This window comes from Bos mutus, chromosome 28 (assembly GCF_027580195.1).
Source record: "Bos mutus isolate GX-2022 chromosome 28, NWIPB_WYAK_1.1, whole genome shotgun sequence".
Taxonomy (NCBI): Eukaryota; Metazoa; Chordata; class Mammalia; order Artiodactyla; family Bovidae; genus Bos; species Bos mutus.
The window spans coordinates 35,309,621-35,323,428 of NC_091644.1; the positions used below are offsets into that span (position 1 = coordinate 35,309,621).

The following is a 13,808-nucleotide window of genomic DNA, read 5'->3' on the forward strand; positions in this document are numbered from 1 at the left end:
AACAAAACCTGTTGCTTCATTTAAACATGTGATAATACTTGTCCAATATTCATGAAGCTAATATTGGAGCTGTATTAATGATGTGAAAATGTTGAGTTCTAGGGTTATTGAGGTCAACCAGAAGAAATATTGCTGATAAGAAATATGTTGATCATGCTGCAAAATGCTTGCTCTACTCCAGGCATTCCTAGAAACCTATTTGTCATCAAAGCTGGAAATTCTCCAGTAAATCCTAGGACTCTGGACTAACTGTCTTGCTAATTAACTGTCTTGCTAATGTGTTAAAAACTCAGCAGAAAACAGGAAAGTAGACAAAGCCTCTAAATGATAACTATTTTGTGCCAGCCTTCTTGAATAGTTACTTGAACTGAATAGATCATTGTTAGTAGAGTTTAATGATCTTGTTTTAAGAGTCATTAGTTACAGTGTTACTTCCTTTTCAATGTAAGTGCTCTAAGTGGAAGGCTTTAAGAATTTTTTAAAAATGTGATTCTCACCAATTGTGAGATAAGTGGATACTATATTTTTCTTATTCTCAAGGAGAAAAAAATGTAAAGTTTGGGCTATTTGTGAAGGTAAGAAAATTCCAAACTGATAGCACTTATCTCATTGCTAAAAGCATCTGCTTACTTATCTACTCTTTAGACTGTAGTTTTCTTAAAGGTAAGACCTGGTTGGTTGATTCATTCCATCATAAGATATTTATAAAACAGCCACTATGTGCCAGACTTCCTCCTGGGCTCTGAGGATACAAAAATAAGCCTTCAAAGAGCTGAGTTTTGCACCAGAGAGAAAAATTAATCTAGTAACTCATCACTGAGATGAAGGAAAAGTACATAGAGCTAAGAGAATGTTATAATAGTAGAGCGAGTATAATCAGAGAGGTCAGCTATGATCTTCCAGAGATACTTCCAGAGATATCTTCCAGAATACTACTTAGGTTGAAATCTGAACGGTGGATAGTTCATCCCATTATAGGTGTGAGGGACTGGAGAGGGGCATATACAGGATCCCATTACAGTCAGTAATCACAGATGGTGCAAATGGCCTGAGCAGATATGAAAATGACACTTTCAAGAAGCAGAAGGAAGACCACTTAAGCTGAGGCATCGTGAGGAAGCAAGAATTCTCTGGGAAACAGGGATGGAGGGGTACACGGAGGGCAGACTATAAAACACTAACCAGATTAAATGGCCAGATTAAGAATTCTGATCTTAATTCTAGAGAAATGGGAAGCCACTGGCTACACAAGAGTATATTCAGTTTTGAGATCATTTTTTGCTTTGTCTTGTTTTTTGGAGGGGAGGCGAGAGATGATGGTTTTGGAACACAGTTTAGAAAGGCAAGAGGGAGTTCTGAGAGCAGGGTTAGTATGTTCTTAGAGGCATGCAGGTGAAAGCCACCTGTATATTGGCTTAGGTTGGGAGTAGTAAAAAGGTAAAGAAATCTTCATTTTTCTATCCTCAGAGCCTAAGAGAATGCCTCACACACAGAAAATATTTACTGAATGAATGCAGAAAATGAATGTCATTAAGGCATTTGATTTACTTCCACATGGAAAAAGAAAGCCGTGAAGAAGTCCTGTGTCACCACGCTATTCCTGTGGAGTTATGGTTGCCAGATTCCACTTCCTCTAAAAATAACTGAGAGCCTTAAATAGGCTATAATAGCAGAAGTTGAGGATTCTCTAATTGCCTTAAAATTAGTTAGTTAGATATTCAGAATTTCCACTTAGCATACCAAATACCAAATGTTGCTCAGTCGTGTCTGACTCTTTGCTACCCTATGGACTGTAGCCTACCAGGTTCCTCCGTCCATGGGATTTTCCAGGCAAGAATACTGGAGTGGGTTGCCATTTCCTTCTCCAGGAGATCTTCCCAACCCAGGGATCAAACCCAGGTCTCCTGCGTTGTAGGCAGATGCTTTACCATCTGAGCCACCGGGGAAGTCCAAAGTGAGGGACTTAGCATAAATGAGGGAAAATGGAGGCATTAAAAGCAGTATTTCATTAGTCAACAATGTGTCCCTGAATATGGCACATGGGGTCCTTATACCTTGTCAACCTGCCTGGGTCTTAGCCAGTTCTAACTGATTTTCCAAAGTACAAGAACTTATTTGTTCCAAAATACACCAACTTATAATTACTAGCAAGCATTTCAGAAGTCAAAAGGGAAGACTACATATAAAACTGTTGCTATTTAGTCGCTAAATTGTGTCCAACTCTTTGCGATCCTATGGACTGCAGCCTGCCAGGCTCCTCTGTCCATGGGATTTCCCAGAAAAGAATACAGGAGTGGATTGCCATTCTCTTCTCCAGGGGATCTTCCCTACCCATGGATTGAAACCACATCTCCTGCATTGGCAGGTGGATTCTTTACCACTGAGCCACCAGGGAAGCCCTATGTATAAAACAGATGCTATTTTACTTACTATTTTTTCCATACATTATTTTACAGGTATACCAGAACTACTGTTATGCTGGGAATATGGCTTGTTCCCCTTTTTAAAAATCCTACCTTTTTCTAAGATAAAATGAAGTGGTTTAAACACCTTTAAAAGCATATATGAGGCATAAAAACATGACTCATCTCTTTAATTCTTAGTGTGCTTCAATGTATAGAAAATATTTTAAAGTAGGTAAAAGATAAAGCAAATATAGAAGTTTAAATTTGGGGAATCCTCATTTTATATATCAGAAAATTTTCTGAACTAGAGATGAAGTTTTAGAGATATAATCTGGCAGCCACCTTGGAATAAATATTCCATTGCTGATCAAACTCAGCTTCCCACAATTACCACCATCATGACAAGAGTTTTGCCTCCTGGTGTTTTTTAATGCTTCCTTCTTATCACTAATCGCACCTTCCTGACATGTTTCAGGTTAATGTATTTCTTTCTATATGTTTTGCTACTTGACACAACCCCAAGTATTTCTTTGTTAAATTCAACTTTCACTTCTGTCTCACTTTATTCTTAAGTTAGGCCGTGAACAATTTTTTGAACTAAGTACAGGAAAAACATTTTGATCATCAGTAGGTGTCTCCCAGAACACAGAAAAAAATAATGTAAAGATAGGGTGAAAGAAAAAAGTAAGAGATTAATATGTCCATATACAAAAGACCACTGTATATATGCTGTTAGGTCTCTTTTTCTTTAGGAAAATCCACAATGGTAAAATTGATACATCAAACGGTCAATACTTGGGACTTCCCAGACAGTTCAGTGGTTAAGACTCCATGCTATCACTGTGGTGGGGCACAGGTTGATCCCTGGTTGGGTAACAAAGATCCCGCATGCCCCATGATATGGCCAAAAGATAATAAAAGTTAATTTTTTTAAAGTAAATACTTGAATTATACCACTTCTGCTTTGATGTGAAAATGCCTAGATTTTAAAGATTTCATGGTGCATGCACTTTAAATAGCTAACTGCCCTAGTTTAGCCTGTATGTAACTTGAGTCATCTAAATATAAGCTGTACAAATAAGGCTAAGAATACCTTAGACTTGAAAGTGGTATGATTACAGTTTACAAAGCACTTTAACATTCATCGTCTCATATGAGATTTTATATATACAATAGATCTCTAAAGTTAGTAGTTATTTTAATCTAGTTTCAAAATGAAAAAAATAAAATAAATAATTATCAAGAGAAGTCAAGTCCCTTGTCCAGATCATTCAACTGGTTCAGTTACAAAGAGGGGACTTACATACAGGTTTTCTGATCAAAGTCCATTATTTTCTTCAGGACATCATGTTAATGTCTGAAACCAAGCTATAGCTATAATATGTAAAGTTTACAAGTCTAAGACCTAAATGCTAAAATGTTGACAAAGCTATATTAGAGTACTGTTGAATAATAAAGACTTCTTGACCTTTGTATTGTTTTATAAGCAAATGCCAAAGCGAATTTGAAAAAATAATGTGACATTAATAAAATGCACATTAAAGTATGCTTTCCAGATAAAGACACACAGTAGTTCTCCAATAAATTCCTGTTAAAAATAAAAAATAGTTATATTTAAAGGCAAAAGGATATAATATACAACGCCTAGATGAAATATTAGAATCACAGATGAAATGAAGGTCAAAATCCAGTTCTTCTCCTCTGATTATTACAACAAGTTACAGTATGTATTTATCTTCCATTACTGAGCCCTTAATATATTCAAAGGGAATAAAGGAGATTAAACAACAGGCAAAATTAATACATGGTAATGAAAGTCTACATTAGTAGACCACTAGATTAGTTTAAATATAGTTCCTTTGCAGAGGGCTATAAATTGCAAAATGGCACGAGGTGGGCTTCTGGGATGCTGAAAATGTTCTATGCCTTGAACTGAGAAAAATGGGCAAATATATGTAAAATTCCATCAAGCTATGTCATCATGCTGCTCTTAAGATTTGTGTACTTCACTGTATATATGGAATACCTCAAAAAATTTAAAATGTGAAGTTATAGCAAAATGTAACATTGGAAACCAAGAGGTTAAAATATGTAAGATGCTAGAGATAAACAACAGAAAGTATTATGGGGTCCCCACCAGAGGTAGATATAATTAGACAGTATTCTCTGAAGACAGATGGAGAATTCTTGAATACATAATTATTATGAAAAGGTTAAAGAGTACATGAAAGTTCTGTCTGAATAATTTACATAGAAGTTTTTCTAAGTTGAAGAGAAGTCAAAACAAAAGGCTGTCAACTGGAGATCATTCGGAAGGCAATTTCCCCATGAATTTTGGATAACTGAAACATTAATGCAAAAACCTCAGCAATTTATGGGAATCATATCTTAAGAGTACCCAAACGTTGGATATAATAATATTAGAAACCAAATGCAGCATTAAGTAGTCATATCCAGAAGCTATCATTTCTCAAACAAATGTAAAGAATGTAAAAATTATTTGCATATATACACACACACACACACATATACATGTACCTATTTCTCAGTTTATCCTTTGTGGCTTTTATAGAAATAACATAATCCTTAGGGTTTTTGGTGAATGGACTAGGACTTATAAATCTCTAAACACACTCAATGTTTTCTTACTGAAGTCACCACAACACTGTCTCAAAATCTAGAGAGCCTTGGGCTAAAATTTGCCTTGGCAGTTTATAAATGCAGATGCAGGAAAGTGTAAAAAATAAACTGCCAACTGCTATAGAGTCTTAAAGCCCCACTGCAAGGAGAGTCTGTGAAAAGTGAGTGACTGCCCTGCATGGCTACTGGAAAGCAGGGTTTGGGAACATGAACTTCAGCTACATGAATTCTCAGAAATGAACAAAAACTGACTACTGTGGGGTTTGGAGGTACCAGAGAACTTGCTTTTGGCAAACCCAGGCCTGTCTCTATTATGAAGTTCCAATGTCTGGAATACAGTCAACATGCAAATTTGTAGTCAAGAGCACTGAAAAAGTAAGTACAATTAAAAACTGTGGATGGGTATTTAATCTATCAGAGATAAGCAAACACAAATTCAGAGGCCCAGTTTTGCTTCACCCCTCTGAAATAAAATAAGGTAGAAACTGCCGTTTTCATTCATTTGATCTTTAATAATATAAGTTTGTGATTTTCAAGTGTGCTTTGGACTGGTATACAAAGTTACGGTCTTCAATTTTACTATAGGTAATGCTACTCATAAACAACCTTGAGGACCTTACCTTGGCCTATGACGACCATGCATGCAGCCATGCAAACATGCATTCATGCAACATAGCAGCACACAACACAGTGCAAAAATGGCAAAGAAAACCAAGTGATGGCCATGCTAGTATTTGTTTAAGGGTCTCCTTACCAAATAGTGAAATCCTATGCCTGACAAGAACTCCAAGTTTGCAGAATAGGCTGAAGACAAAAGAAAAACAAAAGAGAAAAGGGAAAGGGGGAAGGGAAGGTAGAAAAAACAGGGAGAAATTAAATTCAAATGAAATAAAACAAAAAAAAAAAAAAAGAAGAAGAAAAAAAGAAAAATAAACAGCTGATATATGAGCCGGAAAAAAGCAACATGATGTCACGCAGAAAGAATCAATTCTCTGAGCAGAATGTGGAGTAAAGGTATTAAATAAAGAGTCTTTGAGTGCATATCTTTAACAAACACGGTTAAAAAAGCACATATTATAAGTAAAGGAACCAAAAAAAATCGAAAGCAAAGCTAATTAATATAAAAGCAATCTATACAAACCCCACAAAAGTATAACTACAGAAAACCATAAGGAAAAAAAATTAATTTTATCTGTACCAAAGTACTACTGAAATTCTAGAATTTTTTGTGGTTGTTATGGGCATTATTTAACAATGGAAGTATGGTGCTTTGTGCACAAAATGCTACTTTTAGTATGCTTTCCCATTTGAACTTTCCTTCTTCTAGACCTTGACCATTATCCCATAGACATATACCAAAGCATCCAGTGAATTTCACACAATGAACTAGAAAGAGAATTTAAACCATTTATAATCACTCAAAGAAAAACATTACAGCTGTTATCACTTAAAGGATTTTGAATGCTAATACATGAGTCAAAAATATATCTCCTCTAGAGTGAGTTCCCAGGTCTCTGTGCCCTTCCTGGTGCTCACCAACAGAAGACTCCAAAGAAGGGTGCCCAGCACTCAGCATGATGACATTGCTGTGCACCAATGCTCACATCAGAACCCAGAATCTGGGCAGTACCTGGTCTTGTCCTGTCTTGTCTGTCACCAGGCAGCCTGGTGACTTTCTTGTTGGGTCCTATTTTTAAGAACATCTCACTTCCACATTACAGCCCCTTCTAAATATCCCTCAGGATTCAGCTCAGGACATGTTTACTCCAAGAAGCCTTTTCTAACACCTGGGAGTGCTCCTTTAGCACTCCCAACCCAGGCTCACAGAAGTCCCCTCCCAGCCAGGGGCCATTTGCAAATATCTATCATGACACTTAACCTCCATATTTATACACGTGACATTATTTTCACATCTATCCACACTCTTCTGAACTCTCAGACACACAGGTGTTCCACAGTAGAACTTGCCAAAGCTCTAATTTTGAAAATCCACTTGTATAGCACCACCTACACTGAGCCTGATTTTTCCAGTCATGGTAGCAGCTATGTCCTGACAACCCTGTCCTCTCTTGCCATCTTTGCCATCACTACCAGGATACAGATATACATGCTCAGTCCTGGGGATATAGACTATGCCATGGAATACAGTGCTGGCAACTGCTCATGGCAGAATGGGAAAAAGGAGACAGAATCACCTTTTTCATGTTGACCACTTTCACAGTACGTTTTGCCCATTATTTCTCACTTTAGTAACAATGTGATATAATTTATTGGTGAAAGGTAATTATATAGGGCATAGGGTAGCTTTTCCAAGAAAATATTCATCCGCAAGTGCTTAAATGACTGAAGTCTTAGGAAATCTCTTACCAGTGCTCATTTTGTTTTTTTTCAATGATCTTGTCAAGTAGACATTAGACACAAGATTCAACCTTAGTCCACTGAGCTGCATTATCTATCTTTAGGCTCTAACTGAAACGAACAAAGACAATAAAACAAAAGCACCTTTCTCCAGGTATCCTCATTCACTGAGCTTTCTCTGTGTTAAGTCATTAAGGCTCTGTCTCTGGGACTTCCCTTGTGGTCTAGTTAAGACTCCAAGCTTCCACTGTAGGAGCCATGGGTCTGATCCCTACTTGGGGAACTAAGGCCCCATATGCCAAGTCACACAGCCAAAAGAAACCCCACAAGGATACGTCTCCATCTGAAGAGAGTGTTTGCATCTTAGAATTGCATACATTTTGGATTATTGGAAACTATTTTAAGCGGCATCTTTTACCTGTTACTCACCCTCTCTAGTATTAGGGTGAAACATTCTGAGATGATGTTGAGTTTTTAATACGCAGATCATGTTGTAACCTGATTAATCTAAACCTGGGATGTTTTGTGATGATGGGAAACAGAATTGCTCTGTATCCCATCCCATCAGATCACATTTACGTCTGAGAATCTGTCACAGAAAAATGACTTCTTATGATATCAGCTGTTTCCTAACCCTGTTCGTCGCTCAGTCATGTCCAACTCTTTGCGACCCTGTGGACTGAAGTCTGCCAGGCTCTTCTGTCCATGGGGATTCTCCAAGCAAGAACACTGGAGTGGGTTGCATTGCCTTCTCCGATTCCTAATCCTAGTTATTCCTAATTAGTAACAGATGTGTCACCAGAGAGACATACAGATACATGTTGGGTTGGCCAAAAAGTTCATTCCAGTTTTTCAAGACATATCATATAGATGGGAAAACCTGAATGAACTCTTTGGTAAACCCAATGGAAAGCTGCTGCTAAGTCGCTTCAGTCGTGTCTAACTCTGTGTGACCCCATAGACGGCAGCCCACCAGGCTCCCCCGTCCCCGGGATTCTCCAAGCAAGAACATTGGAGTGGGTTGCCATTTCCTTCTCCAATGCATGAAAGTGAAAAGTGAAAGGGAAGTCGCTCAGTCGTGTCCGACTCTTAGGTCCTCAAAAAAGACAAATCATATCTCTCCCCTCCTGTGCTATCCCCTTTCAGGGTGTAGTTCCCGTGTAAACTCTAGGTCTGACTATTATCAGTGCTAACCTATAGTTTCTTTAAAGCACTTTCCATAATCTTGTTACTCCCTTTCCCTGTACCCTTCACTACTAACATACTTAAGAATTCAAAATGCATCTGCAGCTTCCTCCCTGACTCTCTGCCTTGTGAGTGTCCTTTCCACCCCTCGTGGCTTCTCCTTGAAGTTCTCAGTACCCTCCAAATAGTTCATCTAATAACCTCTTTTTCAGCCTCCATCCTGCAGGGCTTTCCACAGTCTCAGCATCATTAACTACTCACCTCTGTGAAACCCTGGTCTCTGTTTTACAGTATTATTTCCCACTTCTTTGCTAATGAGTTGTTCTCTCTGTTCTTCAAATATCCACTTCTGAAAACCCTCCAAGTGTAACAATTTTCCAAGTTTTTGTGTTCAGCCCTTTCAGCTTCTCCCCACTTTTCTCTTGGTTTCCTCTTGCTTTCCAAGCTTCAATCATTAGATGGGTATAGATTGTCCCCAAATACGTCATTTCTTGCCCTGATCTCTCCAATACCAAACACCTATTTCTCACTTCCTGCTGTACACTTCCAGCTAAAATGACCTGTTAGCACTTACTTCTTCTTCCAGAAGCACCGGTTTAAACAAACTCAACCTCTTCTCAAAACTGTGTTGTGCTGTGCTAAGTTGCTTCATTCATGTCCAACTCTGCAACCCCATTGACTGAAGCCCACCAGGCTCCTCAGTCCATGAGATTCTCCAGGCAAGAATACTGGAGTGGGTTGCCATTTCCTCCTCCAGGGGATCTTCCCCACCCAGGGATTGAACCCATCCCTCTTACGTCTCCTTCTTTGGCAGGCGGGTTCCTTACCACTAGCGCCACCTCAGTTCAGTCGCTCAGTCATGTCCGACTCTGTGTGACCCCATGGACTGCTGCATTCCAGGTCTCCCTGTCCATCACCAACTCCTGGAGCTTACCCAAACTCATGTCCATTGAGTCGGTGCCATCCAACCATCTCATCCTCTATCATCCCCTTCTCCTCCTGTCTTCAATCTTTCCCAGCAACAGGGTCTTTTCAAATGAGTCAGCTTTTTGCATCAGGTGGTCAAAGTATTGGAGTTTCAGTTTAAGCATCAGTCCTTCCAATGAACATTCAGGACTGATTTCCTTTAAGATGGACTGGCTGGATCTCCCTGCAATCCAAGAGACTCTCAAGAGTCTTCTCTAACACCACAGTTCAAAAACATCAATTCTTCAGCACTCAGCTTTCTTTATAGTCCAACTCTCACATCCATACATGACCACTGGACAAACCATAGCCTTGACTAGATGGACCTTTGTTGGCAAAGTAATGTCTCTGCTTTTTAATATGCTGTCTAGGTTGGTCATAGCTTTTCTTCCAAGTGACAAGTGTCTTTGAATTTCATGGCTGCAGTCACCATCTGCAGCGAGTTTGGAGCCCCCCAAAATAAAATCTGTCACTGTTTCCATTGTTTCCTCAAAACTAGTTCTTCTGAAGTATCTTGCTTTCATTAGTCACACCAGCATTGTTCTAACCACTCAGTACAGAAACTTCAGCCCCACGTTGGCCTTCTCTTGTTTCCCTGCCACAAGACTCATTACTGAGGCACGCTGGTTTCCTCCTCCTGTGTTTCTCACACCCAGCCTCTTTCTGTGTTAATGTCTCCTCTGCATTCCCAGCACTTTATATATGGCTCCAATGACACTCATCACAACGTAGTATACGGCCTAGCTCTATATGTATGTGTCTACTCAGCTGAACTTCTAAGTCCATTAAAGCTAGAACTGTGCCCTCGTACCTGTGTGTTTATCCTCAGACCTAGGATAGCATCTTGTACCCAGCGGGCATTCAGAACACTTGCTGAACAAACCCAAGGGTAGCACCACCTACTGGAGGCATCTCTTCTGTTACAACAGCCTGCATCCCTGTCATAGCTCTGAACGGCTGCTGTGGTCTCCTAGCCATGCTGCTGCTGCTGCTGCTAAGTTGCTTGGGTCGTGTCCGACTCTGTGCGACCCCATAGACAGCAGCCCACCAGGCTCCCCTGTCCCTGGGATTCTCTAAGCAAGAACACTGGAGTGGGTTGCCATTTCCTTCTCCAATGCATGAAAGTGAAAAGTCAAAGTGAAGTCGCTCAGTTGTGTCCAACTCAGCGACCCCATGGACTGCAGCCCACCAGGCTCCTCCGTCCATGGGATTTTCCAGGCAAGAGGACTGGAGTGGGTGCCATCGCCTTCTCTGCCTAGCCATGCTACTCTTATCAATCCTACTTTTGCTGCCAGGCTGTTCTCAATTCTTCTATTTAAAAAGCATTAATGTCTTCTTAGTGCTCATGAATTATTTTAAAAATGTTTTTTTTAAAGAAAAATGACATTTTATTCTGGCAGTTACTATCAATTACAGTGTTCCATAAGGAATCTATATAACCTACACTTCCCCTAAATGACCCAGCTTCTACTCTTTATGTTGTTTTCTAGAAAATATCCCCCTTTCTTAATCTCTGATCTGCATGTTTCTAAGATCATCTTTGACTGTCATGACTTCCATACATCTTAGCCCATCCATACCCATCCAAAGCAGTCTTACTTTATTTGGAATCCCATAGCACTGCCTGGCTTTCTGCTACTGGAACTATATGTATTCCCATACACTTAGCCACTGCCATGAACACTCCTGGAGTGCCGCAGAGCAATAAATGCTTGATATATAATTTCTAGTGCCAGAAGGTATTCAAACAACTCATGGGAACAACTTGGTTTTAATTGTGGAAAAGTTAACTTAGACCCACTCAACTATAGCTACACACAGCTATTAAATCATGGCAATGCTTATTATGTGTATGAAGCTATGCTTGTATGTTCACAGTAGCAGGGTCAGTTTTTTTTAATCTATTTCATTCTTTTTTTTTTTTTTACTTATTTTAGTCACTAAAGTAATACTTAGCTGAAGTGGTACAAAATCAGATTTATAAATTTCAGTGATTCCACTTCAACATGCCAAAGAAATTGTTTGTTTTCATTAATGTGGCAGTGATGTTGGTTATTTTAAAACGTAGTTTTATGATTATTAAGGTAAGATTTTTTTCATTTTAAAAACTTAGAAAACACATAAAAATAGTAATACAAAATCTACATGTACTACATAAAGAAAACTACCATTAACAATAAATTTATCCCTTACCACTACTTTTCTATACCTAAAAATATAGTTTAAAAAAAAATCCAGATCAATACTATTTGAACATGTATTTTATTTTTTAAATAATTTCCCTAAGTTGTCACATATTTATATCCATCATCATTTTAATGACTGGACAACATGTACCATAATTTGCTTATCATCACCTTATTCATTTTTCCACTCTGAGTTTTTTTTCTCTCTGAGCTTAAGTTCAAACTATGTTTGGCACAAAAGTACTATAAAGAAATCAGTTACTTTTCCCATTATATCTCTCATTTCTGTGTGTTGGAATTTTAATGGCATATATTTCTTTTGGAAGTGCTCAGTGGAGAAGTAAAACTTATCAACCCTCTTTCCAAGAGGTGAAGAAAAATTTGAAGATGAAATCATTAAAAACTGGGGAAGTATTACTATAAGGGCCCCAAACTACATCAGTGGAGGCTAGCACAGACTCATGCTGTTCTTCTGATTTATTATATGAGGGATATATTTGGTAAAGGAAAATTAGTTACTTCTATAGTTAGTGAATTATTCTCAGAGTAAGACTAAAACTGAAATGACGATAACAAAACCCAAAAGGGGAGGGGAAAGAGCAGAATTCACACATTTTTTTTAATTTCCCCCCTATATTCTCTAATTATATTGTGTTCACTTATGTAACTGAATGTCATTAAATTAACACCACCTGTAAGAACAAAGTTTCTGTTACAAAAGGCTAACTGGCCAGAGACGACCAGGTGCCTGTGCAGCTGCCTTGGTGTTGGTGTTTAAGGTAACAGTGCACTGGTGTTCTTCTACCTACAGTGTGCACTCAACTGTCCACAGGGGGACACGGGGCCAGCGATGTGGATGAGTGCATGTATGAACTGAGGCGGGAAGGGTCCCCCTCTCTCCCAGAGAAGACGGAAAGAAGGCCAGGCCCAAGTGGGCAAGGGATGAAATTTGTATCTTGGAAAATAGTTCTTCCTTCTCTTTTCTTCCGGTAACACAGTTTGTGTAAACAAAGTAAGCCACTGGGATGGATTCTCTGTTATCTTTATCAGCTTCACAAGAACCTTATTATTTGAAGAAGTTTGGAAACTTTTTTAATGCTGTTGCAATCCTACATCACATAACTGGCTACTTATTGGTTGGTAAAACAGGCAATAAACAAACTCAAGAGATGAGCTTAAAATCCCACCCCCAGTGTTATGTAACAAAGGAATCTTATTTATTCTTTACCCTCTGGTGGCAGGCTATATTCAATCTCATCTCATTCTGTTCAATAGGCTGATATTGCACTGCCATCCAGCATATTATTAAAGTCAAGTCCATGCTATGACTCTAAAACTGCTCTAAAATGTCTTAAAAAAAAAAAGAGGCTTGTTTTCTAAGCAAGGTACTGTTGACAGATACATAGACACTGTGAGATAATAAATGCATATTCTTTTAAAACATTAAACCTGTGATAATTTTGCTAAACAGCAATAGATAGATAAAAAGAAAGTGAAGTCCAAGGAAATCCTATATTCTGCTTTATACAGGGGACTCATTTTCACAGAAATTTTTTTTCAATACAATCTATAAGCTTGGTATAGACTCCTGAGCAGTGTAATACAGAAGCAGACTTTCTCAGGAATTGATTCTCATGCATCCTAACTTCTGGCAGAATTTTTAGGACTCAGACTTGAAATTGCCAGCAGAATCACAAATCTAAAGAATACTTAGGTTTAAACATAAATGAGAAAGCACTGCTAGGATGTAGCTTGAGTGGTGTGAATGGAAAACCTCAGAAAGTATATATGTTTACATCATTTTATTCCAGGATAGGTCATAATTTTTTTCATTTAAAATTATAATTACTGTAAATGAGATCTTGCCCTCCTGAAACATACAGGCCGGCAAAAATATTAGATTTGAAAAAATTTTAATGAAACCAATGTTAAGAGCATCATTTATCAAAAATACTAATATACTAATGTATCTCTAGCCTCTACTTGTGGATTCTGAACTGTGTATTTTATTCCCTCAACTCAGTATTATATTTAGCAGTAAAATATAAGAAAATTCAATACCTAGAAC

General features: G+C 38.3%; 1 protein-coding gene across 1 annotated transcript in view; it reads right to left on the reverse strand.

Moving 5' to 3' along the window:
* RYR2 (ryanodine receptor 2) overlaps positions 1 to 13,808 on the reverse strand; it is an 819,609-nt gene that overhangs the window by 167,148 nt on the left and 638,653 nt on the right. The window contains exon 63 of the mRNA XM_070364567.1: positions 5,800 to 5,849. Coding sequence (XP_070220668.1) covers positions 5,800 to 5,849 — 50 coding nt within the window. The remainder of the gene's footprint in view (positions 1 to 5,799; positions 5,850 to 13,808) is intronic.